Source organism: Microtus pennsylvanicus, chromosome 7 (genome assembly GCF_037038515.1).
Source record: "Microtus pennsylvanicus isolate mMicPen1 chromosome 7, mMicPen1.hap1, whole genome shotgun sequence".
In the NCBI taxonomy this organism is placed as follows: Eukaryota; Metazoa; Chordata; class Mammalia; order Rodentia; family Cricetidae; genus Microtus; species Microtus pennsylvanicus.
In genome coordinates this window covers 23,033,973-23,060,976 of record NC_134585.1, presented here as the reverse complement: position 1 = coordinate 23,060,976, position 27,004 = coordinate 23,033,973, and the positions used below count along the sequence as shown (strand labels likewise).

Below are 27,004 nucleotides of genomic sequence, written 5' to 3'. Positions count from 1 at the left end.
TCCAAGACAGCCTGAGTGGTTGGCCATACACTGAAAGGAGTTCCCTATTCTCTTCCTGGAAGCTTGAGATGGGTCTCCCAGGGGTCAGTCAGCAGGACACAATAAGCCCTCCAAGTCACTGGGGAGTCTTTCTTCACCGGAGCCCTGCATCCCAGGTACACATAGGTAGGAGGCACACCTTTCCCTGGGCCTGCTGTGTAGGAAGTATGCAGTCTGCACAACTCACAACTACAGGAAGGTTCCAGTTAGGGGATACAGCCATTGTTTCATGCCCTGACCAGGGCTCAGCAGGCTAAAGATGGGAACAGCCTACACTCAGATTCGTGAGTCAGCCTGGGCTTGGCTAGGGAGTAAATGCCAGGTAGAGCGTAGAGTTCAGAGGAGAGCACTGGGCGAGGCCACTGGGCAATGTTTGCGATAGCCACAGCTGGCCACCAGTGAGTAAGAAGGCCAAGAGCCAGGACTGTTGACACCTTTTTCTCTCCAGCTCACCCAGTGGCTGAGAACTCCCTTTGCCCACTCAGCTCCCATGGCAAGGTGCCACTCCACATCGCTGTCCCTGATAGCTGGGGTGTTCTCTCTTTGGCTCTCCTGCCATTTCTGTGACTTCTCCGCTTTGGGACAAGGATATCCCTTAACTACCCTGGATTGTCTCCGGGAACTTCTGCCAAAAGGCTGGGGCTCAATTCCTTTGCAGTGGCCAGCTTTCTGGACAACCTGCTGAGCCCGAACATGCCACTGGTGGACGGTCAAGGCCATTGGTGCTCACATTAGGTCTATGCTGGAATCTGAGCAAAGGCTCAGCCCAGATGCGCGGCTGGCGCCAGTGCTCTTGGAGCAGCAGAGGCAGGACCAGACAGGTCCCTGGTCAGACGGGGGATGGGTGAGGGAATGAGGATGACTTGGGCTGAACGCTCACCTCCACGATCCAGAGAGGGAGAAGGTGTGGTGGAAAGGGTGCTGGCTCTCACAGGACAGCCACCATTCACTCATCCATCCGCACAGCTGTTCCTCCTTCGTCGGTTGATCACCCATCCTTCACCCAGGGATGCCTGATAAATGTGTGTGCTCATGTCACTTGGCTGCTCCTCAGGGTAGAGGGGTGCCCAGATCCCACGGAGCAGTCTACTTGTCTTAGGAAGGCTCTCTTGTCAACCCAGCCAGGGAGATTCCAGCATAGTCCCTCATCCTACTACGGACTCACCTGCTCCTGGATTAGACAGTCACCTTGCTCCTTGGAGAAACCTCACCAATATTCTTCCCTGGGTCCCTCCAGCTTGTGGGGCCTCACCATGCCCCTCATTCTCCTTTGGAGGGTAGAGAGCACCCTTCTACCTCTGAGCCCCGGATCAGAATACTCTATGCTTTCTTTCTGTCTTTCTTGCTCTGTTTTTGTAGCCCAGTCTTGTCTCCAACTCCTGATCCTCCTACCTCAGTCTCCCAAGTATTAGGCTTACAGGCATGCATAACCACGACAGGCTTAGAGTCTAGTTTTTGTCTAACTTTTCAAAGATGGGAGCCTGGTTTCCCTCAGCCAAGCTATCAGCTCACAAGGTCAAGCTTGGGTCTGTCTTCTTGAGACACTTGCTATTTCCACCTAAGCCAGCTGCACGAATCACTGAGAGCCAAGGGACAAGCCCCAAGAACACACTGGGCACCAACCACATCATTTACAGAACAGCAGCTACACTGTTTGTTCTACTTAATAGGGGACAGGGCCACCATCCAGGCCACATAGGGACAGAATATAAGTCCAATGCATCCCTGCAGAGCCAAGGACATCTCAACTGGGAGAGAGGGTGTGTAAGAAAATCCTATGTCAGAGGTCAGTTGGGGATGGGCAGACAACTAGAAAAGCCCAGGTCCTCTTTACCAGGTTGGTAGAGTACCTGGGCATATAGCCTGGTCTTGATCAGAGCTAGGAAAGAATCAACTCTAGATACATATATCCAATAGACCCTCCTTGTCTCCCATCATCAGAGGCAGCTAGGCTACCTCTTCCTCCAGATCACCCAGAAGGGCAACTCAAACCCCCATGCCTCTGAGTTCTCGGGACCTGCCTCCACCCCTAGGCTGATGATGCAGGGCTCTGCCCCACTGGACTCCAGCTCCATCCACAAAGCAGAGTTGAGCTCTAAACTTGAAGGGAGGTAGGAACTCCTGGGAGCCTCTTGCTCTGAGCAGCAGTGCTGGGACTTCACACTGTGAGTGAGCTTCCTGGTGTCAACGACAGAGCAGCTCTAAAGAGGTCCCAGCTGAACCCCAGCTTCCCTCTGCTTTTCCAAGCCCCAGCCCCAGCTTCCCAGAGAGCTAGAGTCATGGACAGCACATATACTGTGTAGTACGAAAAAGAATTCTTTTCAAAAGTGGTCCCCGAGGGTAGGGGAAGGGAGGGCGATGAGAAAGGAGCCGGAGGACAATAGTGAATAGAGTTAGGATTGTTTCCTGAACTCTGACTCTTCGTGGGAACAAGGTTATGAAAAGCTTTTCTTAAAATGGTTATTATTTAGTGGGCTGCCCAAAATAAACACGAACATCCATTGCACGGAGCCAAGCAGGAAGCGAGAAACATCTGGGAGACATCTGGCTGCTGGAGCACAGGGAAGTGGTGGGAAGTCGGTTGGGGAGGGGCTAGCAGGAGTCGGACGTCTGCGTGCAGTGGTCACCCATAGTTACACCCTGACACGCCAGCACACCCAGTTTGCCACACAAACACATGCACAGAAGCATGCATACAAGCACGCGGTGAGGAAGGGGGCAGACCCAGGGACCCAGTAGGACCCCAACTCATGGCAGGCTGGAGAAGGTGCATTCGGAAGCAGCCACCCTTGCCAGCAGACACCCTTGTGCTCTGCATCCTTCCCTCTTCCTTCTTCTCTGGGAGGCTGCCGCATTTATGACTGTTTGCCTTTTACCTGATCCCCTCTGTTGTTCTAGGAAAGCAGAAGGGGAAAGTGCAGAGTCTGGAGGGGACAGGAAAGCTGGGACTACCCTGTTCCATTCTAAGCAGGGAGAGGCGTAGGACAATTCTTCAGGCTCCCCTAGATCTGTCTCCTCCTTTGGTAATATCAGTTATGAGAGATGCTCCTGCCTGGCTCCCCCAGAGGGACAACACCTGAGAACAACCTAGGGAGATTGGGCCCACACCCCAGCATCCAGGCTTAGGATGCTGCCATTATACTCGGGAGGTCCCAGAGTGGAAGCCACTATCGTGAGGTAGGCACAGGCCTAGGCTGCAGACAGGAATTTCATGCTGGCCTACGGAGACCTGAGATGGCCTGGATTTTACAATTGGTACCCGGCACCAGTTCTCTGTGGGGAATTATCATGTGGAGGGGTATAGTGAGCTACCTCTCATACCTGGGAAATTCATACCACACACTCCACAAAACGACCCAGGGATTCAGAGAACAAGTGTAGCTCTTGTTCTGTCTGCAGGGACACGGCCCCAACCCTCTGAGAAGACATGACAGTCAAGCAGGGGACAGCACCATCCAAGAGCCTGAACCCAGCCAGGGTCACCATCTTTCAGCTGCAAAAGAGCTTCTGCCATGAGCTATGTCCACACACTGTCCTGTCTCAGGGGCAAATGATACTGCCTGGAACACTTCTGTCCTCCCAAAGAGGACAGTTCTGCTGGGTAGTTGTCCCCCTCCCCCAGCAAGTACTGTCTGCTTACTGTTCAACGCAACCTCTGTTCTCCTGTGGAGACTTCCTTCCTTCTCCAGCCTGGAGAACTCCAAAGTGCCTCAGCTTCCTTACCTGCACAAGTGAGACTGTCACACCCTGGTGGGATGGAGTGTGCAGCAAGCTGAAGCTATTACCTGTCCTGGAAGGCAGAGCCCCTCCCTGCTCTACTGGGAGGCACTAGGGTAGCTAACTAAGAAAGGCCATGAGCCTCAGCCAAGCAGACTGACAGGTGGGGCCGCTGCAGCCCGAGTGCCGGGCTGTGCGTAAGTCCACTGCCACAAGTTGGGTGATCTCTTCAAGTGGGACCGCATCCATTTTGCTGCCCAGGATAAAGGGCAGCACAGTAGCAGATCTTAGGAGTTTGAAATCACTACAAACCTGGCCTTGCCCCACCTAGTAGCCTGGAGGCATCACTATGTTCCTGTGCCCCTGGGTGGCACTGAACTCAGGGTGGCTCTGGGTGTCCCCCTGGGCAGGTCACAGGAGGTTCCCCACAGCTCTACCAGCCTATGATTCAGAGACCTCCTACAGATGGGTCAGGCTAAGAAGACCTGCTGATTCCCTACCTGGGATCACTGCTGGTTCAAGTCCAGAGCATCCCTGTACAGGACCCAAAAAAGATAAGCCTAACTGGTACACCTCCGCCCCTGTGCCCTCTCCCTACCTGATATGGTACCAGGTTCCATGACGCCAAAGCTGGTGGCTCTCAGACCCCCAAGGTTGAGCTGCAAGTGAGAACACCCAGTATCTGAAGCCTTCAAAGCCTCTGAGACAGGTGGGGCTTGAGTAGGAGACCTGCAGAGAGGACTCACAGTCCCTCCCAGGACCACCTTAGCCTAGGTGACCCACAAGGCTTCTTGGACCTGAAGGTAGGATGCAAGCAAGACCCTACCTATCTGATTGCTTCACTCCCCTGTTTCCTCATCGGTAGCCCTAGTTTCTCCTTCCATACAGGCCTAGTGCTCAAAGCAGGCCCTGGCACACCGGAAGCCTTTTGATGAACACCGCGTCTAAAATTAAACAAAACCACTGAACTTACAGCCTCGGGCTGCTCGTTTCAGAAAGGGTCATCCAAATGTGCCCTCTAGGCAGGGATCCACTTTCTTGGTCCCCTGGGCCTGAGTACCAGAGAAGAGAGTCTGCCTAGGCCACAGGTATGCTCAGGACAGAAAGACAGAGAGAGGACTAGGAATAGCAAGCTTACACAGCCCTGCTCTTCCCCACCCCCACCCCACCCCCACTCCCTCATACCCTCCACCCCCCTACCTCCCCCACCCCGTCTCTAAGACATCAGGCTGAGAAGTGAGGTCATGGTGGGTACAAGAGGGCTCATATGAGGCCATCATGCTCCTGCCTATGCACAGGTGCAACCCTTAAGAAGTTGTTGCATAGGCCCAGGGAACCCCAAAGTCTAAGTAAGGGATGAGAGGAGATAGACCTAACAGGTCCTACCACTTGCACCTTCCTGACCTCTTGGCTCCATTCACAGTGTGGGCCTTCCCGAGGCAGGCCATGGTACCACCCTCCATGGCTGGGCTACTGGCTACCCTCCCTTTGACTCCTTGATGGAGTCTTAAAGACCCTTCACTAGAGAAAGGGGAGATTGCATTGGGGAGGAATCCACATGTCCTTGCTACCAAGTGGCTGGTTCCCGAGGTGGGAAGGGGCAGCAGTCAGAAAATGGCAAATTCAAGCATGACACCAACAGTAGTCTCAAGTGTCCCAAAGCTGTCCTGGGCCTCCCAGCAGGAGGGCAAAGCCTTGTGTGGGCAGGCCACATCCGGATGCCTGTGGGTACAGCTCACAGTCTCGGGGGCTCCCGCTGAGGGGAACACAGCGGTACAGGGGTGGGGAAGGAAGGTTCAACAGGGGCTGCACCTACCGCCCTCCCCCACTTGCCTAAAGCTTCTGTTTTCACCAAAGCTCAAGGACAGCCCTCCCGTGGCCAGTAGTTCCTAGTGGACAGGTCCAGTGACTTACACACATACAGCTCACAATGAGCATCCAGCCGATACCTACACTTTTTCTTAAATAAAGCATAGCTCATAAACTAATCAATTATTATTATTATTTTATCTGTAGGTGTGTTTTGCCTGCATGTACATTTGTGCACCACATACATGCTTAGTGCCTGAGTAGGTGCTGAGCCTCCATGTGGGGGCTGGGAATCGAACTCAGGTCTTTCAACAACTATAAGTGCCCTTAACTAATGAGCCAACTCTTCAGCTCCCAGACCTACATTTGATCACGTGGAGACCATAGGACAGACATTCAGGAAGCTGATCTGGGGAACTTGGGCTTCAAGTCCCTCAAAAGCCATCCAGCACGGACTACCACACCCACCCACAAGGGAGTCCTGCGGGAGTCCTGCTCTTGCACTGGTAGAATGAGCCCACAGGCCCTCTCACTAACATCCCAGCTGCTCCTGAGTGAGCAGCAAGACGGGATGGAGAAATGTGCCTATGATGTTAATGGACCAGCATGAGGAGCCCCTAACTGCTCAGACCTGAGGCACCACACCTACCTTGTCCACCTATTTATTCCCTGCTAGCTTTTAGGTCTAGAGAAACCTCTTCTGGGGGTAACTAGGCTCTCCTAAGGGTGGAGCCATTGTCTCATGCAGATTCTTATATGGGAAATGAAACCCAGCCACAATTCCTAGAGCTACCTCCTACCCACCAGCCGGTCTCCAGGAATGTCCTGGGGGAAAAAACTTTGGCCATGTTTCCAAGGAAGAGAGCAGACAGCCTTCCCTAGGTTACAGGTAGCCTGGAAGGAGAGGTGAGTGACTTGCAGAGGGCCTTCTCAAACCTGACCCTGTTCTTCCTCTACCTGGGACAGCTCACAGAGGAGAGAGGAGCAAGGAAGTCCCTAGCCATCACGGGTAACTCCTTCCAGAGGAGATCCAGACACTCCCTTCCGAAGCCTGGGAAGAGGTGTGGAAGGGTCTGAACAGCCAGAGACAACAAAGAGCCTGCCACGAGGTCTCTGGGAAGTGACAAGCTAAAACGGCAGGCTAATCTGTGTGGAGGTGAGGCGGGAAGACAGAGGTCAGCAATGGCAGGTCTAGCCGTGGATCCACACAGACCAGCTTTTCCCCTGCTCTTAGGAGATCCCTGGGAGAGCCCCGGCAAGCCCTGGTGGATTTTGCCTGGCTCTCCAAATCTCTTCTCTGAAGCAGTCTGTACATGAGTTTTACAAAGGACCAGTGCCTGGCACGCCACCTCATGGAAAGGCCGGGGGTCCCTAACAGGAAGCTAGCAAGTTCTCCATCAGGGACTGGGGGCCATGGGCTTTCCTGTTTCCATGCTCCTATTTGAACAGATGCCCCAGATTCCTATCAGGGATGGGAAGGGGGGCGGGGTGGTGGGAATCAATGGCAGCAGCTGTTTATGGGGAAGTTAATGAAGCTCTGCCGCCCCTCCCCTGCACCTGGGGGGAGATAGGGAAGGGAGGACCAGGTTCCCAGTTACCTGCACAGGGGCCTCCCCCCCCCTCCTCACTTCTCCCAGCTCAGGTTACAGCCTGCTCCCACTGCCCCACCCCCACTCCAGACCCTCTGGCCGACTGCAGATAAAAAACAGACTCGAGATAAGTACTGGCATACCAGCACACCGCTCCTCTCCAGTAAAGACACTTCCAGCTTCCAGACAGGGGTCGTTAAGCTGAGGATGGAGTCAGGAAGCTTCTGGCCCAACCTCACTGCACACCTGAGCACAGGGCGTGAAGGCGGTGGCTGTCCCACTGACCGGTGCTCAGAACGCACCAGGCTCTGTGCTAAGGACCTTCGGTGACTTCACTGCCATCTACCCATTTTACAGACTAGAGAACTGTGGCTACTGGACGACAGGACCAGTTAGAGGGAAGGACGAGTTTCAGATCTAGGCTCCAGTAGGAGCGCCAGGCCAAAGGTTCTCTGAACAAATGACTGAACTTCGTGGCATTGCTATCAGGCAGAATGCTCTGGATTCTATTGTGTGGAGTGGACGCTCAGGTAGACTCAGTAACTTGTCCTAAGGACCAAGAGATGGGAGCAGCAACTTAAAGCCAATCAGTTGTCAGCACCTGTTCCTAAAAGCACACATCTTAGTGGCAATAAAAAGAGGGACCCCTGGCGGAACAAGCATTTGGTCCCAAGGTGGCCTCTGCTCACACCCAAAGAGACCAATCCTGGCTCTTCGGCCTCCACTGTTCATCCCACACTAGGCTCCTGGCCTTTCTTCACTCTGGGCAGGTCCTTCTATCAGCTTGCACACACCCACTCCCACCTCCCCCTAACTCCTACAGTCCTGGAGCCCCACCCATATGCACAAGGCTTCACATCTGGGTCGTAAAGAACCCAACTCCTGAGCTGTCCTGCCAAGATGTGAACTCCATCTAGATGTTCTCTCTCTCTCTCTCTCTCTCTCTCTCTCTCTCTCTCTCTCTCTCTCTCCCTCCCTCCCTGAGACAGGGTTTCTCTGTGTAGTCCTGGCTGTCCTGGAACCCAAAACACACAAGCAAAGAGGCCATGACGGGGCGCTAATCAAGGTCGGGTGGGAGACCCGGCTCCCAGAAGCTCCACGAGGTACTTTACTCTGTGGGTGCTCTGCTGAGGGCTTAAGGACAACTCTTCCTAGCCCTAGATTGTATATTTATGAGCTGAAAGGCTGGAGGGGGGGGATGGAGGTGACGCTCAGGAGGAACCCAGCGCATACCGCTAGATTTTCAGCCTTCTGATTCCCAGTCCAGGAAGCCATAAAAGATGATCTCGCTGAGCTTCCCCTCCCTCAGAGGGTGTTTTAGGGGCGGCGGGGGGGGGGAGTGGTGCTGGCAGGGAGACTGGGGGCAGGGCAGGTGGGGAGTCTTTAACAAAGCCTGCACAAGCAAAGAGTGCTAGGTGGGATGGCCTTGGCCTCCTCATAGGCTCTATATATCCGGTACTGGGGCTCTGCCTGTGCTGTATCATGGGCTGGACTCATAATTATGGAAATCTACACCAGGCCTAAGGTGAAGTTGGCAGGGTTCGGGAAAGTGGTGTCTGTTCCCTCCTGTCCGGACCACAAGACATCCTCAGTTTGTAGCAGAAACATGAGAAATCCAGGAACTTGCCCCCCTCCTCAAATTACAAAGTGCATAAGTGACAAGACATGAGCCAGAGCAAAGGGCTCACTTTCAGTGAGCAGAGCTGCAATGCTGGTACCAGGAGAGAGAGGACCAGACTGCAGGTTTGCCAATGGGCTTGGTGCTCCCTTCTGGCCTTGAATGGGCCATCCTCCAGTGGACTGCCTGGAAGGCCCGAAGCTCCGAGGGTAGAAGAGGGGCTCTAAGGCTGAGATTCTAGCTGAAGCCAGTCTATCTTGGAAGACCACTCCCCAGTCTCTGGCTGGGCTCCGGGAGCCCTCTGGCACTCCCTTTCCACGTTCCCAAGTGTCCTGAGCCCTTCCCAGGCCAGCTGCTCCCACAGGATGTGGGTGTCTGGCTGGCTGCAATCTCCACCACATCCCCTCTGGGCACTATCCAGGCCCGAGGCTGTTGAGTGCTTGCCCACAGAAGTGACCCCACCCTCTGTCTCCATCTTGGCCTGTTCTGGTCCAGTCTCCAGTCTGCGTGCCCACTTCTCTCTCATGAAAGCTGGTCAGTCCTACCCTTAGGAAACCAGTCCTAGGCTTGGGGCTAAACCTCCTGTGGAGCTTAGAAAAAAAAAAAACAAAAAACAAAACCACAGATGGGTGAGGGCCTGGGGGTGGGGGGTGGGGCGGGAGGGCTTGTCAACCGGTCCCACCTCTGACTTGCTCTGAGCTCTCAGCACAGTCCCTAGTGGCCCCCTGGAGAGGGGCTGTCTGCAGATAATCAGGGGACAGATTTGGAAAGAAGGAGGAAAAAAAAAGCACCCAGGCGCCAGACAGGATCCTTATCGGCTGGGGCGGAATGTCAGAGGCAGCACAGTGGTGCAGGAGGCCTGTAGGAGGCCGCATCTGCATCGGCAGCCTGGGAGGGTAGAGGGGACCTGCCTGGGTCCTAGGGGACAGGCGTGGGGGGAGGGCTTGCTGGCCCAGACAGGCAGGAATGTGGCCTACCCGGAAAGGGCTAGATGCCACATCCTGCAACCTCCCCTTAGCGCTCTCTAAATTCTCACCTCCCCCAACTGAGATGGGAGAGAGACCAAGGTTCCCAACAAGAACACCCAGACCCACCAGTCCCTATCTGGCAGGGCTGTCTGTGTCACAAGACTAACTGGGTCCTCTGGCAAGCTGTACTCCTGTACCCCAGAAACCCCATGCAGGTCTTGCTCCGCATTCTAGGACACTTGTCCCCTCCCCCAAGACAGAGAGAGAGACAGAGACAGAGAGAGAGAACACGCACGAGGAAAACACCACACAAAGGCAGGACCCAGCAGCCCTAAGAAGGCCACGGAGGTGCACTATGGTCCCTGGAACACGGTCAGTGAAACCCCAGCTGCAGCTTGTTCCAGAGTGGAAGGCAGGTTTCTGGTGGGTGACGGATTCCCTGGCCAGGAGGGTCCTGTGCCTTTCCTCTGTGTCAGGGTCACCGGCACAGTCCCCAGGTACCCATTCAAATCCAGGATCTGCCACTGTGAACCTGGAGCTAGCATACTGAAGCACCTACCGCTGGAAGCGTCAGCATCCTTAGCTATACAATGGGCTTTCCAGTGTTAACATTCCATGGCTCTGTACTGGACCTCAGAGCCCTGAGAACTGAAACTCACTGTAACAAGAATGCCTGTGGACAGAACAACTCACACACACACTGTTCACAGAACATCAGACTGTGCCCATGTGTTCTGGGGCATTCTGGGGCCACCTGGGGCCTTGGTTCTAACTTCCTGGTTACCTCAGCCAGGGGCAGTAGCTGGGGACTATGGTGGCTGAGCTAGAGGGCATCTCCTCTGTGCCGCAGCCCCAGGAGGGTCTGGCTGGCCTGTCACTGTCTGTTGCAGAGCTGGCCCCCATTAGCAGATCTGGATGCTAAATGGAGCAAGGAGCCCAGAACCAGGACAGGGCAGTGGCTGTCCTTGGGGTTGAAGTGATGTACAGAGGCCTGGGGAGTCATGGGGGAGGTAAGACAATGGGAGTGGGTGGGAGTCCAGGCAAACAGGTTTAGCCAGTGGAAGGGACATTGAGAGAGCTAGCAGGAACCTCCAGCATTTTCCGGGCTGTTATTCTAGGGAGCTTTTTATTTATTCAGAGGCTGGGGATGCGGCTTAACAGCTGTCAGCTCAATATTTATTACAGGTGCATCAGCCTGTACCACGGACCCTGCGATGGGGTGACCACAGGACCCTCTTCCCCCATCGCCTCGGTGTGGAGCATGCTTGAAAACCTGCAAGGAAAGGCTGAAGGTCTGACTTTCCTGAAAGTTAACCAAAGCCAGCTCTTGGTTTACTTTGGGGGAAACTGAGGCATCACCCTAGCGCAAGGTCACAGAGCATACTGGCCATTATAATAAACTAACGCTCTGGGAGATGAAAGGTTCCAGACCACATTCGGAGACATAGTAGGAACCTGCCTGTCAGCCCAGGCTAGGTGTGGGCAGAGCTAGGCCAAATCCTGAGGTGAGACTGCAGCCATGCTTCCAAGATGCTCAAGCTCCCAGTGCCTCAGTTTCTTCCTCTACATAAATTGCCCATCTTATACCCTGGCTGGAAGACTACAGGAACCTGGAAGGTACCCTGCAGCTAGGGTTTGCTTACTCATTTCTGTACGGCCTGGGAAGTGCTAAGAAGAGGCTCAGGGTGGAGACTTATGTCTGTTCATGGTCACCAAGTGCCTTCCTTATTAGGTTTCTAACAAAGGCTTCTAAAGAAGGCAGAGGCAACCAATAAATCCTCACCAAGAGTCCCTTCCTAACTGACTGAAGACATGTAAATGACCCAGCGCATGACTGGGAGTGCCAACTGGCGGAAGTGGTGGTGACATCATGCGCCCATCCGGCTCCAAGCCTTCCAGCAGCCTGAGGTCAGCTCGCAGAGCCATGGCACCTCCCCCAGCAGCCCCACACTGAGCCAAGTGGAGCCTGGCACTGACAGGGCCGGGGCTGGGCTGCCAGCCCGGATTCCGTGAGTCCTTCCTTCCTCACATACCCTCTGGGTGATGGCGTCTCCTCCCGTCCCGTCCCCTCCTCCATCGCATCTCTGAACAGCATTTCCCCGGCAAACGTGAGATTGCTGCTTCTCATATAACACATGAGCTGTGGTGTGAACTTCTGGTAAATGAAGATCTTATTTAAACTGCATGCTATCAGGGGAGAAGAGACAGGTTCCAACATAGCTCAGCTGTCTTGCCAGAAAATGGAGGTGCTGGGGGTACTGGGGCCCAGAGCCATCAGTGTTTCTGAGAGGAGCTGGGAGAGGGGCAACAGGGCCCTGGACAGAAGTTTGCATTTATTTGGGAGGGACAGACAGGGTACCAGTTTCCAAGGAGGGTTTGGCAAGGAGGTTACCCCTCCAGGGAACTGTTGGCTATGTGGAACAAAAGAATAGCCTAAGGTCATAAGACATCCCCAGAAAGGCAAAATTTGGATGGGGTATGAGGGCCAGAGCATACACGATCCCAGCCCTCTGCCTTCTTAGCATAACAGAACCACTGAGGAGCTCCTAGGTTCAAGCCTGCAGTCACTGAAGCCAGAAACTCTGAGTGGATCTGGATGCCCCAGGATCCCACTGTTCAACCAAGGCTGGAGAATCACAGAACCAGAATCACCTGGAGCCTTGCCAAGTCCCGTTGTCTATGCCAGACCTAGATCTGCGAAGCGCGGTGGAGAAAGCCAGGTGCGTGAACTTGGGGCAAACTCGGGGGGCCGAGGCTCCCTAACGATACAGTATTCATTTTGCAATCAACTGCTCACTGAGGCCCTCTCTGGGACGGACACAGCCCTGCCCCTGTGGAGTGAGACGCCAGGTAGGTATTTGAGGAAGCAGAGAACTTCTGTGTATACATCCATGATAACCTCAGGGGGTAGCAAGTCCTGATGGGTCGTTTAAGAAGGACCTTTCTAGGAGGGGACATCGGAGCTCACACAGGACAAAAAAGGAGTCAGGTCAAGCTTGGGGTCCCCACACCTCACAGTGGGGCAGGTTTCCTTATGTGAAAACAAATGAGCTATGGAACCCACACTCTGATCAACATGGCTCACATTCACAGGGTGCCCATGGTGGTACCCTGCCATGTTTAAATGGCACCATGTTTAAATGGCAGGAAATACTTGAGGCCAGTGGGCATGACAGCTGTTCTCTCTACCCACGAAATCCTACAGGCTACTGGGCTATGGGGACACTAGAAAGTGTCCAACTGCAAGAAGAAAGGGGCTTGAGTCTACTAAGCGAGCCCTCCATCTAACAGATAGAGAAACTGAGGCTCAAAGAGACGTGCACAGCTTGGATGTGGCATCTCTGCTTTGAAAGGGTTAAGGGGACAATGGCCCCACTGTGCCCTAGCTTGCTGTCTTCTCAGTCTTCACCAACAGCAGCCCCTTGCATCAAGTCTCGGTCACTGGTCACTCAGACGCTCTCTATGTAAACAACCTGTTCTGGCCATGCTGCAGGCCTGGGGCACATCCAGGGCACCCCATGGCTCCCTGAGTTTGGGAGGGAAGAGTGGGGTGAGCTTTTCTCTCACACTATCAAAACCAACAAAGCCCAGACAGAATGGGGCTAGATAAGGAAGGCTCCAGAGTCTGAAGTTTGGTGGGATCCAGAGTCTCTCATGTTGGAAACATAGTCCCAGCTGGCCACCCCTCAGTCACATGAAGAAAGAGAATATAATTGGGTTAGCGAGGGTGACCCATGTACCCAGGAAGAAGCTAGGGGAGCATCTTCAGGAGGTTCCAGCTCAGGAAAAGCAGCCTGAGTCACTGGTCACTCAGTGGACAGACAAGTGAAATCGATTTCTAGTTTGGCCCCTGGCTTGCTTAGTTAGGTCATCTCTGATTCTACCTTTGGGGTAAGGCCTGGAAGCCAGTCTCAATGGCCTTGACTCTGCTGGATGCCCTCTCTGAGCCTACAGTTGGAGGGTGGGGGTCCTGCTCAATCAGAAAAAGGCTTGCCTTGAGTTTGATCTCCATACCCTTGTAATCTCAGCACTGGGGAGGCAGAGACAGGCGGATTCCTAGAGCCAATCGACTTAATCTGCTACGCAAGTAAATTCCAGCCCAACGAGAGACCTGTCTCAAAAAGAGATAGGTAGGTGGTCCCTGGAAAGTGACACCCCAGGCTGTACTCTGACCTCCCCACACCTGTGCAGCTTCACACACAGGAATACATACCTACACCAAACATGGAGAAACACTGCAGGACAAAAATACAAGCCTTGGGAGGCGAGCAGCAGACCATGCCGCCACACCTCTGCCTCAGGACATACTTGGACAGCACGATTCTCACTCTGGTTCCTGCTCAAGTCCAGGGGACATTCCCATGTGCTCTATTAGGACCATAAACGTGAGAATTCCCTAGAAGGAGCCTTGGAAAGGAAGTCGGGGAAGTGACCGTGAGAGACTCCGAGCACACGGTGATTTGGTTTGGTTTCTTTCTGCAGCAGACACCAGGGCATCCTGGCAGTGGGCAAAAACTCTGGTATAGTGGTCAGGGTGGGAAGCGAGCGGGGAGGCTGCCAGTGGTCCTTTCAGAAGAGGCAGACTCTCAGCCACGCCCCCTCCTCAATAAGGTCACAGGATCCTGGGCAGTATGGACAGCATCATCAAGTTGTTACAAGGGTTCACTGACTAACTACCAAGCAGGATTCTCAGGCTGGAGCATGGTCTTCCAGTCATTGGCTTTAGTGCCCCTGCCTTGCCCACACCACGGGCACACTAAGGGTATTCAGCCCCATCTCTCCTGGATGCCACTGGCATACTCCTGACATGGCACCCCTACCTACACCCTAGTAAACATGTGTTCCCTGGCTGTACTTAAATGGCCAAGGGCTGCCTGAGGCTGGGGCCGGCTTTGGAAAAGCCCCATCATTCCACCTGTCTGAAGCACTTTACCCTAGACCCCATTACATGGTGACGCAGACTGGAAAGTCTGCACTTCAGGACAGTTCCAGTTCCTTCCCATCACTCAGCATCCATGACTCTACCAGTAAGCATCCGACATCTCCCTCTGGCCTCCACCTGCACATGCATGCGGATGTTTGCAACAATTACAACTGTACACATGTGTGCATGTATCACACACACATACACCATACACACAGAAAAATAAAAGAGAGTGGAACTAGACAGCAATCATAAGCACAACTATGGGATGGGTTCTCTGACCTCCACATGCCTGATCGAATCCAGCCCTTGGTGGTCTGTCTGAAAGGGCTATGTTAGTCCTGCATCTCAGATAGGGAAACTGGGCAAACGGTAAATCCATTTGGCCAATGGCAGACCACTGGCAACTGAAGGATCCTGGGGATTCCAGAACCCAGCCCCCCTCAAAATGCATTCTTTGTCTGAGAGAGTAATTTACAAATGTTTTGCATCTGACCCAAGATAGGAAGCAGGGTGACCCCAGGAACTAAAGGGGAAGGGGACTGTGTCATCCCCACAGACTTCAGCACTGGGGTGGTAAGGTGGTGCCCAGTGGCCAGGTGTGCAGTCAGTAGGCACTTTGTGAACCTCCTGGAGTCCACATGGCAGGACCCTCGTCATGCACCCTTCCAATCTCAGCATCCTCTGCCTTGACCTCTCTGTCTCAGGCTCTCGACAGCCTGGCCGGTCCATGGCAGACCAGAAGGAAACAAAACACATAGGTCTGCCTGACCGTTTTCTACAGACGGGTGGCCAGCAGAGGCTTACGTAACTTCTACCGGGCACGGCAGATGGTGCCCTAGCTCACGTGCCATCCAAGCTGGAGCTGACACTAACCTGGCCTGACATGGCACCCGGTCTCCTCTGCTATGAGCACAGGGCCCATGCCAGGGAATCGGGGCATGGAGAGGTGTGGAAAGTGGCCCAAACGTTCGTCATTCAGATCAGTAGTCATGGCCCAGTCAGGCCTAGCAAGAAGCCAAGGCCCATTCGCTAGCAGGCAGGTTCCAGCCATGTAGGAAGGGAACATGGTGCCCTCCTTGCTGTCCCGGTTTTGGGACAGTACCTTCCCTGAGTCAAGGCTTCTGGGGTTCAGACAACAGTTTCCTTAGCATGGGCCTCTGGGAGATGCAGAGCTGGTTGCTTGCTTGGCTTTGGCCAACTCAGTTCCCTTGTTTCTCTTCCAGGATTTGTGAACTAAGGCGGCTGGAGGGTCTGTGTTATCTGTGAGTCACCCTGAGACTTGGCCTTTGGGCCAAAGCTCCCACGCTCCTGGAAATTCTTCAGATAATACAGGCTCTATCACAGATAACCCCTGGGATCTACAAGTCACTTCACGGACCAATTTGAGCCTTATCCAAGAAGGCTGCAAAGAATCTCAGAACTCCCTAGGCTGATCCCTTCCACCTTCAGTCCAATACAGCCTGTCAAGCCACACTTTCTTTTTTTTTAATATTTATTTATTATGTATACAATATTCTGTCTGTGTGCATGCCTGCAGGCCAGAGAGGGGTTACAGATGGTTGTGAGCCACCATGAGGTTGCTGGGAATCGAACTCAGGACCCTTGGAAGAGCAGGCAATGCTCCCAACCTCTGAGCCATCTCTCCAGCTAAAGCCACACTTCCTAGGAAGAAGAAAGGTGAACAGGGAGTTATGGGTAGGCTCCCTCCTTTCAATGGTTCTGTCTATCATATGCAATCTTCCCAATAACCACCAGGTCCGCCACTTTCAGATAGGAGAGCCCCAGAGCTCAGAGAACTGTACTTAGATATGCAGCCAGGACTTGAACCTGTGTTTTCTGATTCCAGGATGAACCCTGCTTATTTGACTAGAGGAAGCACAGAGAGGCCAAGAAACTGTTTAATACTACCCAGCTATTCGTGTGTGTGTGTGTGTGTGTGTGTGTGTGAGAGAGAGAGAGAGAGAGAGAGAGAGAGAGAGAGAGAGAGAGAGAGAGAGAGAGAGAGAAGAGGGAGTGAGGGAGAAGAGGAGGGGTGAGAGGAGACAAACTAAGTACAGCTGGCAAGCAAGGAAATGTGAGGCCAGATGAAATTTGCAGCAGGGGTCACCGTGCACAGCAGCCCTGGCTGCTAAGCTGCCAGACAGGAGTTCAGACCAGCCTGTGACTCCTGGCAAGGGCCGGTGGGTACCAGCTGTGAGGGTGGTAGCTGAGCCAGGCATCTTGCTTGCCTCAGCCAAGGGCCTGGGGATATTTATCTCCTAGGAATGCTCTTGAATCGTACTGCTGGGATGTGCCACGGACAGCCTTGGGCAGCCTGACCCTGCAGCCAAATCTGCTACCCTCACTAGGTCTCACTCATGCCAAGAAGCTAGGGGCAATTGCTGCGGAGGGCTGGGCCTGGACTCAGCCCCTGGCCCTGAGCCTCCCCACATGCTGCTTAGTCTGCACCTGCTGCAGGCAGCAGAGCCAATGTCCATGCAAGGGGCACTCTGCACAGCTACAAGCAGTGATCAATGGGCTTGGGCGTACAAATGGGATACAAGTTTGTTTTATTTAGAGGTAGAGCCCTGGAACTGGCTATGTAGGCCGAATTGGTCTCGAACTTATGATATACCAGCCTCTGCCTACTGAGCACTGGGGTTACAGGTATGTGTCACCATGCCTGATCAAATGCAAACATTTACAGCCCAGCATGTGTCTAGTCTGCTCTCTCCCCACACAGCGGGGACCAGGACACCAAGCTGCAAAACTTGGTTAATTCCTTATTGGCTTCGTTAGATTTATTGAACAAATTCTTTCTTACCCAAGGGCCCTGGCCTCTGAGTACACAGCACTTGCTGCGCCTGATGTTGGTAAGCACTTAGTAAAGACAGAAAGAGTAGAGGAAGTACTCAGGCAAGGCAGAGGGGAGGCGGTGAGCAGAGGACCGGGAATCTCCCAATCTCCAGTTACTCATCCAGGCAGCCGGGCAGCAGTCAGAGCTCCCTCCTGGCCAGTGGCATCTGTTCATAGCTTCTTCCCTGTCTCACTTTGCCGCTACTGAGCACCTGACATTGTGCTGGTCCTAAGATATACCAGGAAGTAAAACCAGACCCAGGCCCCCCAGCCGCTTAGTAATCATGGCTGACAGCCCAGTCACATCTCCTGGTCACTTTAACTCATCACCCTCCCAGTCCCTGCAACAAGGAAAGGGAAGCCACACGGGTGAGAGGCTGCTATTCCCTGGGACAGGCCCCACTCCAGACCACTGCTGGCTCTGCCTCTGCCCGTCACAAAACGACTTGAAGGTGCTTGGAGCAACTTTCCTGGCATTTCTGACTCAACTTCTCACGAGCTCAGCATAGCCCTCTGCATCTCCCGCTAGGTGCTGGAGCCCCAGGCTGGGCAGCCAGGCGCCGCTGATAGTATTACCAGCCACTTCGCTTCATTCCATCTCTTGACGCCAGTAATGCCTCCCCTCCGGGCGCCACCCTAGGCCTCTGGGGATTGCTGACTAGTGGGTGAGCAGAACTGAGGAAGCCTCAGAGCTACCAGGCAGCAGAGTGGCCACCAAAAGCAGAAAAGACATCCTTTTCCCTACCACCCACCCCCAGCTCTCCCACCAAGGGGGAATGCGGCCGCCAGGGGCTATGTCCCCTGTTCTCCCACAGTCACACAGGAGAGCAAGGCCCATCCCCCACTTCCAAAGAGTGGGACAAGGAGAGAAGAGGAGAAAAGGCAAAGGACTCCAGAGGACCCCAGTTGGTGTCAGATTATGTCACATGGCTCTCCAGGGAAGGCCGTACTCTCAGGTTAGTCTCACAGAACCCAGAGCACCCAGAGGCTGAGCTACCAGGCCCAGAAACAGACACCATCACATCCTTTTAGCTCGGCCGCCCTGGGCGCTTTTCTCAGTGCTGAGCAAAGACCCCAGGCCCCAGAAGTCTTCTGGGACAGATCTGGATCTAGGTAAAACCAGAGCCTTTCTTGTGGGACTGTAGAGGTATTCTTCCCTCCACTCCCTACACAAACAATCCCTCCAGGCCTCCCCTCCTCTCCACAGCCCAAACTGCTGGACCTTCAGGGCCACTTTTCCCTTCTTCAGGAAGTCTGACTGCAGGCCCAACATGCATTTCCTGTTGTTTCTAATTCCCATAGTAACGATGACAGTGGTGACTTAGGAACAGGTATATGTATCAAGTGCAGGGCTGAGCTGGGGTTCCTATGTCCAGTGTGTGCCCAGAATCCTCACGTCTACCCCACCAATCAGCTTCCCTTACTCCTGAAAGTGAACGGACCGGGGCCAGAGTCAGGCTGCTGGCTGTCCCATTAGAACCCCCCAGCCCCGTTAAGTTTGGTAGGGTCCCTTGCCTCTTTCAGTCTCCTGAGCCCCTAGTATCCGGGGCTCTCTGTCTTGGAGGCCAGAAGAGATGCCTACAGAGCGGGGGAGGGTGAACTTAAGTCCTAGAAGGTAATTTATAGGCAGGCAGACAGAGAGAGAAAAAGAAACAGAGACAGATCAACCGAGACTCAGGGCTGCATAATGTACACATGGGCTTTCCAGTCAATAAATTGACTTTCTGGATGGGCCTCTATAAACACAAATGAAGTGAAGTGGCTCTGGATCTTGGCTACCTCTGTCTGCTGCTAACTGCTCGCTAGAAAACCCCATAGCCCCTAAAGATCTACCATCTACCTCTTCCAAACTCCACACACAGGTAGGAAGGGAGATCAACCAATCCTGACCCAGAGGGGGAAAGAGGTGGTCCGGGGTAATAGAACAGAGGAAGAGTAAGGCCGAGTCTTAGTAAGTTCAAGGCCAGGAGGTACTGGGACACAGAGTTCGGCGGCTCCCTGCCTTCTCCAGACCTCCCTTCTCTTTCTGAGCAGGACGACAGTATGAATAGTCACCACACGCTAGGCACCTCACAACAGTCTTTCTTTGGGGTACATGCTCACACAATTTGCAAAACACCCCTATCTCACAGATGAGGGACCCGAGGCACAGCACAGTTCAGTCAGCCAGTAGATGGCAGCCTGGGGTCGGGTGGGTGCTATGTTAGCCTCCTCAGAATCCTAACTGGCCACACCAGGCCCCCTACTTGGCAGATAGGGCCCTAGGAACTGGCCTCTGTGGAGGAGGTATGTGAAGACATGGACTTGGGGGTGAGGGCAGCAAGCAGGGAATTCTCCCCTAATGCCCCAATGGGATCCCATCCCTACTTGCTAGGCTCTATCCAATTCCAAGAGTCGCGGAGAGCAGCGATGTAAGAATTCTTTCCATCTCAACCCCCTGCCCCAGGTTATACCATGAGTCAGAGGCATCGAGGGCATCCTCAAGGGTCCCAGGGAAACCTGGATGGTGTTGGCTGGGACCCTGGCTCATCACCACCTCTAGGAAGTCCGCAGGCTTTGAGAAGCTTTCTGCTGTGCCCTCCTCTGCTGTCTTTCTGCAGCATCCAAGACTCTTAAGAGCCATTTAGGATCTCTGGAATGGACATCAGGGTCCCCCTTTAGACAGTGATTTCTTTGGGAGCCAGGGTTTCAGGCCTCTGTGAGTGAGTGATCTGGACCCAGTCCTGCCTCTTCAGCTTCCCAAGAGAGCATCCACCTCCCAAATGGGGTTCTCGCAGGCATACCCAGAAAAGGGTTTTGTAAATTATAAAGTACCAGGCACAGGGGGTTGGGGTGTGAGGCTCCTGTCACCAAGTATGGCATCCGCATCCGAGAGTTAGAATGGTGGCAGTTCTCAGCATGGGCACAAACAGGAAAAACAAGGAGCCAATCACCAGCCTGCCACAAGCAATGGGGAAGAGCACCTGTGTTTGTGACTATGCCCAAGCCCAGTCCAAGATGCAGTGTCCCTCAAGGAAGCTCTGCAAGCTCCTTCCGTGGGAAAACTTCAGAGACCCTCCTGAGAGAAACGGGCTTGCAGGAGCCACAGCCAGGTGGGAGGGCAGACGGCATCATAGGGCTATCCACTCCCACAAAAATGCTCTGGGTGAACTAGGGCTGGAGGAGGAGGTGGAGGGGTCCCAACAGCAGATTCGAGCACCCAGGCCAGACCCTTCACACAGCAGGATGCAAGATGGCACCAGGTCTTCCCGTGCTGCAGGGCAAATGGCAGGTCCAGTCCTGAAGAGGAATCCCCAGCGAGACATAATGGATGGAGCTTCCCAGACCTTTCATGACTCATGGTCCCTACATCACACATACCTGTTTATACCCAAACAAAACGAAACCATGCCCGTATGACATTGCACCGCTCCCCCCATGCTCAAACATCCACACACTGATGCACACACGCCACACCCTCCTATACAAAAGGTGGAAACCATAGCACACTCTGCTCCTCCTCCTCCTCCTACACACACACACTCCACACCTAAGACCGACATAACACTCACCTTCCCCTCCCCCTCCCCCAAACACAGTTCCACCTGCCACCTTCCCACTGCACATTCTCACAAACACTCCTCAGTGCAGCACAATCTCACACCCACAGGCCCGCCTTGCTGGAGCCGGGGAAGTTGCGATGCGCTAGGGGCAGCTTGGAGGAGCTGAGAAAGAGGGGCGTCGGGGAGGAGGGGGGACACAGTGCTCAATGGTTAAGTGGCACTTTGAGTTCCCAGGACTGGGCAGACTCGGACCAATTATATTGACTGGGGAGAATGGTGAGAGGTGGACACAGAACAGGAGGGTTTTGGTGCACTGTGGTTGGTACTTAGCAACACCAGGTGACGGACTGTACAGAATCCAACCCCCCAATCTTCGGAGCCGCTAATCAGAAGGCTTTGTAGAAAGGGGGACAAATAGGAGCTCTCCCAGCAGCCCGGAGCTTTGGGAGGGAAAAGGAAACAAAAGGAGGGAGGGGGAAGGCAGCTGATTTATGCCTGCACTTCAGCAAATGTTTTCCCTGCCATTAGCCTCGGGAAGATCAGGAGCCAGAGGAAGGGCGCGTGGGGGGTGGGGACCTGTGGCTTAAGGAGCTCAGCCCGGGCTTGTTTGCCCGCCGGGCTGCAGCGGAGTTCCGATCCTCAGCCTCCATATCCTACGATCCAGATTTGGCCTGTCAACTAACTCCCTGAGAACAGCCGGCAGCCGGCTTCGGAGTGCCAGTCTTCTCTCAAAAGGCTTGGGCGGGGGTGTGGGGGACGGCTCACTTGTTGCCCTAGCTCACCAAAATCGCCCAGGTCGAGGGGGAAAATCCCCCAGGCGCCGTGCCATTACAGGCTCCAAAAGGGCAGGAGGTGGCGCTCCAGCCCAGACTTCGGGACCCAGCCAATCGGGAGCGGAGCAGGGTTCCCCGAGCCTTCGGACACATGCTTCTCCCTGAATGGTTCTCATTATGGCATTTTTAAATTCCCTTTAAAAGAGAGGGGAAAAGCACAGCCTGCACTTGTTTGGGTTCATTCTGCCTTCACAGCTTTAATGACTCCATTTGTGGAAGCTGTTTAGGAAGCTGGTGGAGAGGCGTTGGAGAAGGATGCCAGTAGAAGTGCCAGCTCAGGCCTGGCAGCAGCCTTTCCCCTCCCTTCCCCCTGGGGGCCATCTGCCTAGGCAGCAGTTTCTCTGGTAGGCTCATGACCACCCAACCTCAAGTCACAGCCGGGTACCCAGGCCCTTGCCTTTCCTGCAGATTTCAGACTCCAATTCGCCTCCTTTCTACCCCAAACCCTGCTGGTTCCCCAGGATGCTACTGTGGCCGGCCAGTCCCCGGGGGAGGGTTGAGGACTGTTCACTCAGTCAACCTTGCTGTCCAAGCACCTGGGATAGAAGGGCTACAGCTCACCCTGCTTGTTCCCCCAAGGTCCAGGACATCCCACAGACACCGGGGTGACTCTGGGAGGGGTTTGGGAGACCAAACCTCATCCTAGCTCCGACAGACAGGAATGGCATAATACCCTTCACATAAGGATTCCATAAGCAAACCATGGCAGAAACACAGGTTCCCAAAGTGTCCCCAACTCTATAAATGAATGTGGCCATCTACAAGGCTGCCCGTTGACCATGTAGGCCAGGGAGCTTAGCCGATGACCTACATTTTGCTAAGACCAGTACCTGTGGTTGGTGTCATTTGTGAGCATCTACCTGGTCTTGGAGCTTATTCCTGACCCTTGTCAGGCTGTGTTCTGTTAAGCAGGATTCAAGCTCCCCAAGCAACTCTCTTTCTCCATTCCTGCTACAAATCCAATCTAAACCAACTGTCAAAGTGATCCAACTTAGGTGGGGCCTCAGCTTCATCCAGCATCCTGAGCCCCCAGGGAAGCTGTCCAGCCTGCTGGTGAGGGTGGAAGGATCAAGGAGCCTGAAGCACTAGCCGAGGCAGGCCCTTGAGCTCCGAGTTCAAACTCCAATTCTACTGAGTTCCAGTGTGACTGTGGGCAACTCCAAACGCCTTTCTCGAGGCCCCAGCAGTTAGAAATGTGGAACTATTAGGTCCTATGGAATTCCCCATTGGGTAGGGAAAGGAGTGGGCCAGAGCAGAGGCATTACAGGAGAAATTCCTCCTCTGCAGTGGTACCACCACTTTTTAATGAGAAAGCCCATTAAGATATTTGAGTTGTTCATTTGTTTAAGCAAGATGGGAGCTTGCTGTGGTGTGGCGGGAGCTTAGGGTAAGGCACCAAGCCACACAAGCAACAGCAGATCAGACACTAGGAAAACTCCCAGTTTAATTGCTCCTTTAAAAGATGATCAAGAGCTCCTTCTCAACTAACCCAGCCAGAGGCCTGGGAAGGGCTGGGTGGGGTGGGGTGGGGTGGAAGGAGACTCCCAGGACCAGCCAGTGCTTTTGAAGTGGCGGCTCCCAGCCAGTCACTTGCTGGTTGGCATCTTCCCAAGGGTCTGAGGTTCTAGAGGTCTGGTTTTGATTCTTCTATCATCGAGAGCTTAATGCTTAAAAACAAAAATTCTCTGCACTCTCAAGGAGTTGCCTGTCATAGTCTCAGGAGGCAAGCGGAGCAGAGGGAAGTGCCCGCTACTTTGGAGCGTCCCTGTAATCACTCCTGCCTCATCAATCTACCTCATTGCAGCCAGAAGGAAGTGTGGAAGAAACCCGCTGTAGCTGAAGTCGGTCTAGCTGACATAAAGCAGCCCAGCATACTAGTCCAAAATTGGTGTGAAGTGCAGACAAGATGTGGGGAAGGCCTACACTCTAGCCTTGCTTTTCCTCATCAGTGAAATGGGATCAGGAGGGAGACACTGGAAAAACCTAAAAAGTATTCTGGTAGAAAAACGCCTCATGCCCGTGGCTGTGTGAGAAGAGGCGTGTTCCAGAAGGTAGGTTCCTAAGAGCAGCATATTCTGGGCAAAGGAAGGCTGCAGGCGGACCCCAGCAGCTGGCCCTGCTCCAGGCTGGTGGGCAGGAGGTGCCCGCCGTGCTGTGTAATGAGCCCAATTCCAACACCGTTTCTGCTCGCTCGCGAGAAATCAAAGCTGGGTATTAGAGGCCATTTCTGACTGGGCACTGTTCATGCCCAAATCCATCAAAGCCCTGGGCCTGGGGTTTCTTCCGGGTAAGATGGGGGCTGAATGCTTTGTTCGGCAGAAAAAGCAGGCCATCTCCAGCATTCCTGGCCCAGCCCACCCACCCAGAGAACTCCAGGTTCACCGGTCCTATTTTCCTCCAGATGGAGTCCCAACCGCAGCAACTTTGGTATCTATTCCCGAACCCACTACCCTGCTGATAAATATATTCATATGTTTCCCAAGATGTAGCCTGACCCATGTGCCATTTCCAAAAAGCCTTCACTCCACCCTTCAATCACCCCACACAGCCTTAGACAGAAACTAACACCCAATCCAGCACCTCCCACATCTAACTGCACCCTTTAAAACAAGGCTGGTCATTTAGCTTGCCTCCCCCTTCCCCATCATTACCTTCCAACTTCAAAACACTGCTTTAAATACCCGAGTCTGCCCAAATCATAATTAACTCGGATCAAATGATTGAGTGTTGTAACTTTACAGCACAAGGCTTGGGGAAAAATAAAAACTGTGTGTGTGGGGGGGGGGGTGCTTAAAAGCAAGCTCTAGCCATGGGAACCATTAATTCCAGGGGAGGGACCTTTAGCGCTTTAAGAGAGGTGGGGAGTGTGGAGAGGGCAGAAGTCAGCATCGTTGAGGAAGGTGGGATGGGGAAAGCCGAAAGTGCTAGTTTTCTTGGCCCATTCTAAGCCTTTGCTTAGGGGAGGCCTTTGTACAGGAAGCCCCCCTCCCATTCCCTCCCACCCAACCTCGGGAGTCAAGGCATCCTGCTGGCAGTTCACCTGCTTGGGTACCGGAGAAGCTAGAGCGAGTGTGTACTTTTCCTTCCAAGGAAGACGCAGCCCACTTTGCAACGCCCAGCAGAGGCAGCAAGACACTACCACGTTCGCGGCGGGAGAGGAGGATTAGGGGACTTTATAAACTTAGGAATCCACCAAACCCTATTAGGGCATCTTGCTGCGTCCAGGTGCGGTTTAGAGGCTCACCTGAGAATGCCAATAACCCACTTAAAATTGGGGGAAAGTCGGCAAGGGATATTACGTCCCTTCACTCTCTGCCAACACTCACTCAGAAACATCCACCAACCACGAAACCCTTCCAAACCCTACCGCGCCGCTCCTCCGGAGACCAGGGTGTGCAGGACTCGGCCCCTCCCCCTTCAAAGGCTAAAGCCTTCGGGCCTCGTCTGCCCAAAGGTGGAGGGAAACAAGCGCTTCCAGGGCTCCTCAGTATCCTGCTCTCTCCCTCTGACCCGCAGAATGCTGCGCGTGCTGCCCATGGAAGCCCGCGGGAGCCGGGACTCGGACTTAAGTTGCAGGCAAACGGCACGGAACAAACATTCGGCCCAGGTAGCGACAGCTTTTTCGGTGGCAATCGGGGGTCACCTGGAAGTGAATCAGACCCCATTCTATGGCCAAGCAACTAGCCCTTGGAGGCAGGAGCAGGGAGTTTCGGGCTTACGTGGCACCCCAGGTGGCAACGCGTCGCCCCCTCTCCCGGGCGCCGAAGCTGTTTTTTAACTTGGGTGCGTCCACCGCGTCTCCGGAGCGCAGCGACTCCCCAAGAACCACCCGAACTTGCGGTTAGAAGCTGGGACTCGCCAGATCCGCATCCCTGCGTCCCACTCCCTCTTGATCCTACCTGCTAGGCTCAGTGTCGGGTCCCAGCAGAACAGCAGCGCCAGCAGCAGCGCGCCCCGCGTCCCGCTCCGGGCCCTCATGCTCCTGTCGCCCGGCCCGGGCGCCTCTCCCTCGGGGCTCTTTCCCGGGCCCCAGCCTCGCCGCCTTCGCCTTCGCCGCCGCCTCGCCGTCCTCGCAGGCGCCCGGCAGCGCCAGCCCGTGCACTCCGTGGGCGCAGCGGCAGCCACGCTGCGCCGGGAAACCGCCCGGCTGCACGGAGCGCTCCGGGAGTCGGACGCCGCTAGGGATCCGGGCGCTTGTGCGCCCTTTCCGCGATCTCTCGCGGCGAGCGCGCTCCGCGCCCTGCTCCGAAGTTGCGCGAACCCAGCAGAGTGCGCTCAGCGGCGCTCGCAGCGGCCGCGCCGCGAAGTCTGGCCGAGAGGGGTGCGCGCTCCTCTCCGCGCCCAGCCGCTCCCAGCGGCTCCTCGCCCTCCCCGCCGCCGGCCACAATGCCCAGCGCCGCGGCGCGCTCGCCCTAGAGTCAGCGGGCCGGGGCGGGGCCTCACGCGCTATGGGGCGGGGCATGGAGGACGGGGGCGGGGCCACAGGGCCCTGCGAGGGGGTACTCCACTGCTGTGCAGGCGCGGCCGAGTTGGGGCCTATCAGAGGGGACCCTCGAAGAACGTAGTCTCTAGAGCACCGAAAAATCAGTCCGCTGAGAAGCGGAGTTCACCGAATCTTCTTGCCGAAAATAAAGAAAATAAACTTTCGTGCCTTTCTTAGGTCGGGTATAAGTCGGCTTTCGCTTTTGATTCCATCTCAAAGGAGGTACGGGAGTTTTAAGAAAAACCTCAAAACACCCAAATCCTGGTGGAGCTGGGGGTGTAGGTGAGGAGTTGCAGTTGGGGGTATTTGGGCCTGAGTTAGGATCATGATTGGTTCTACTTCTCTGCACGACCTAGGACAGGACTCTTTACACGGGATCCGGAAGGATGGCTCTTCTGAGGATGTGGTGAACCAGCCAAGTGTGTCGGGAGGGGCCTGCTGCTGCCTTTGGCTCAGTGCAAACTTGGTTCTGCTCCTTATGAGTGTGACCTTGAAGAAGCTGCTGAGCTCTTTCCATCACTGTCATCTGTGAAATGGGGAATAGTGATGTTAACAGTCTCATGACGGAGCAAGGAGCAGAATGGAGGAAACGAAGGAAGGAAAGTAGTGGTATAAACGGTGGTCCCTGTTCCCAAGATTCTTGT

General features: G+C 54.4%; 1 protein-coding gene and 1 long non-coding RNA gene across 3 annotated transcripts in view; one reads left to right on the top strand and one right to left on the bottom strand.

Annotated features, from left to right (window-relative positions):
• Positions 1-26,250, bottom strand: part of Unc5b (unc-5 netrin receptor B) — a 70,241-nt gene extending 43,991 nt beyond the window's left edge. For both annotated transcript variants that reach the window (XM_075980181.1, XM_075980182.1), the window contains exon 1: positions 25,777-26,250. In XM_075980181.1, the coding sequence (XP_075836296.1) occupies positions 25,777-25,855 (79 nt within the window). In that variant the 5' untranslated portion in view covers positions 25,856-26,250. The remainder of the gene's footprint in view (positions 1-25,776) is intronic.
• On the top strand, positions 11,659-16,098 carry LOC142853675 (uncharacterized). The gene is made up of 3 exons (XR_012911235.1): positions 11,659-11,898; positions 12,263-12,460; positions 15,891-16,098. It is a non-coding gene; the product is annotated as an uncharacterized LOC142853675 (long non-coding RNA).
• Positions 26,251-27,004: the final 754 nt, after the last annotated feature.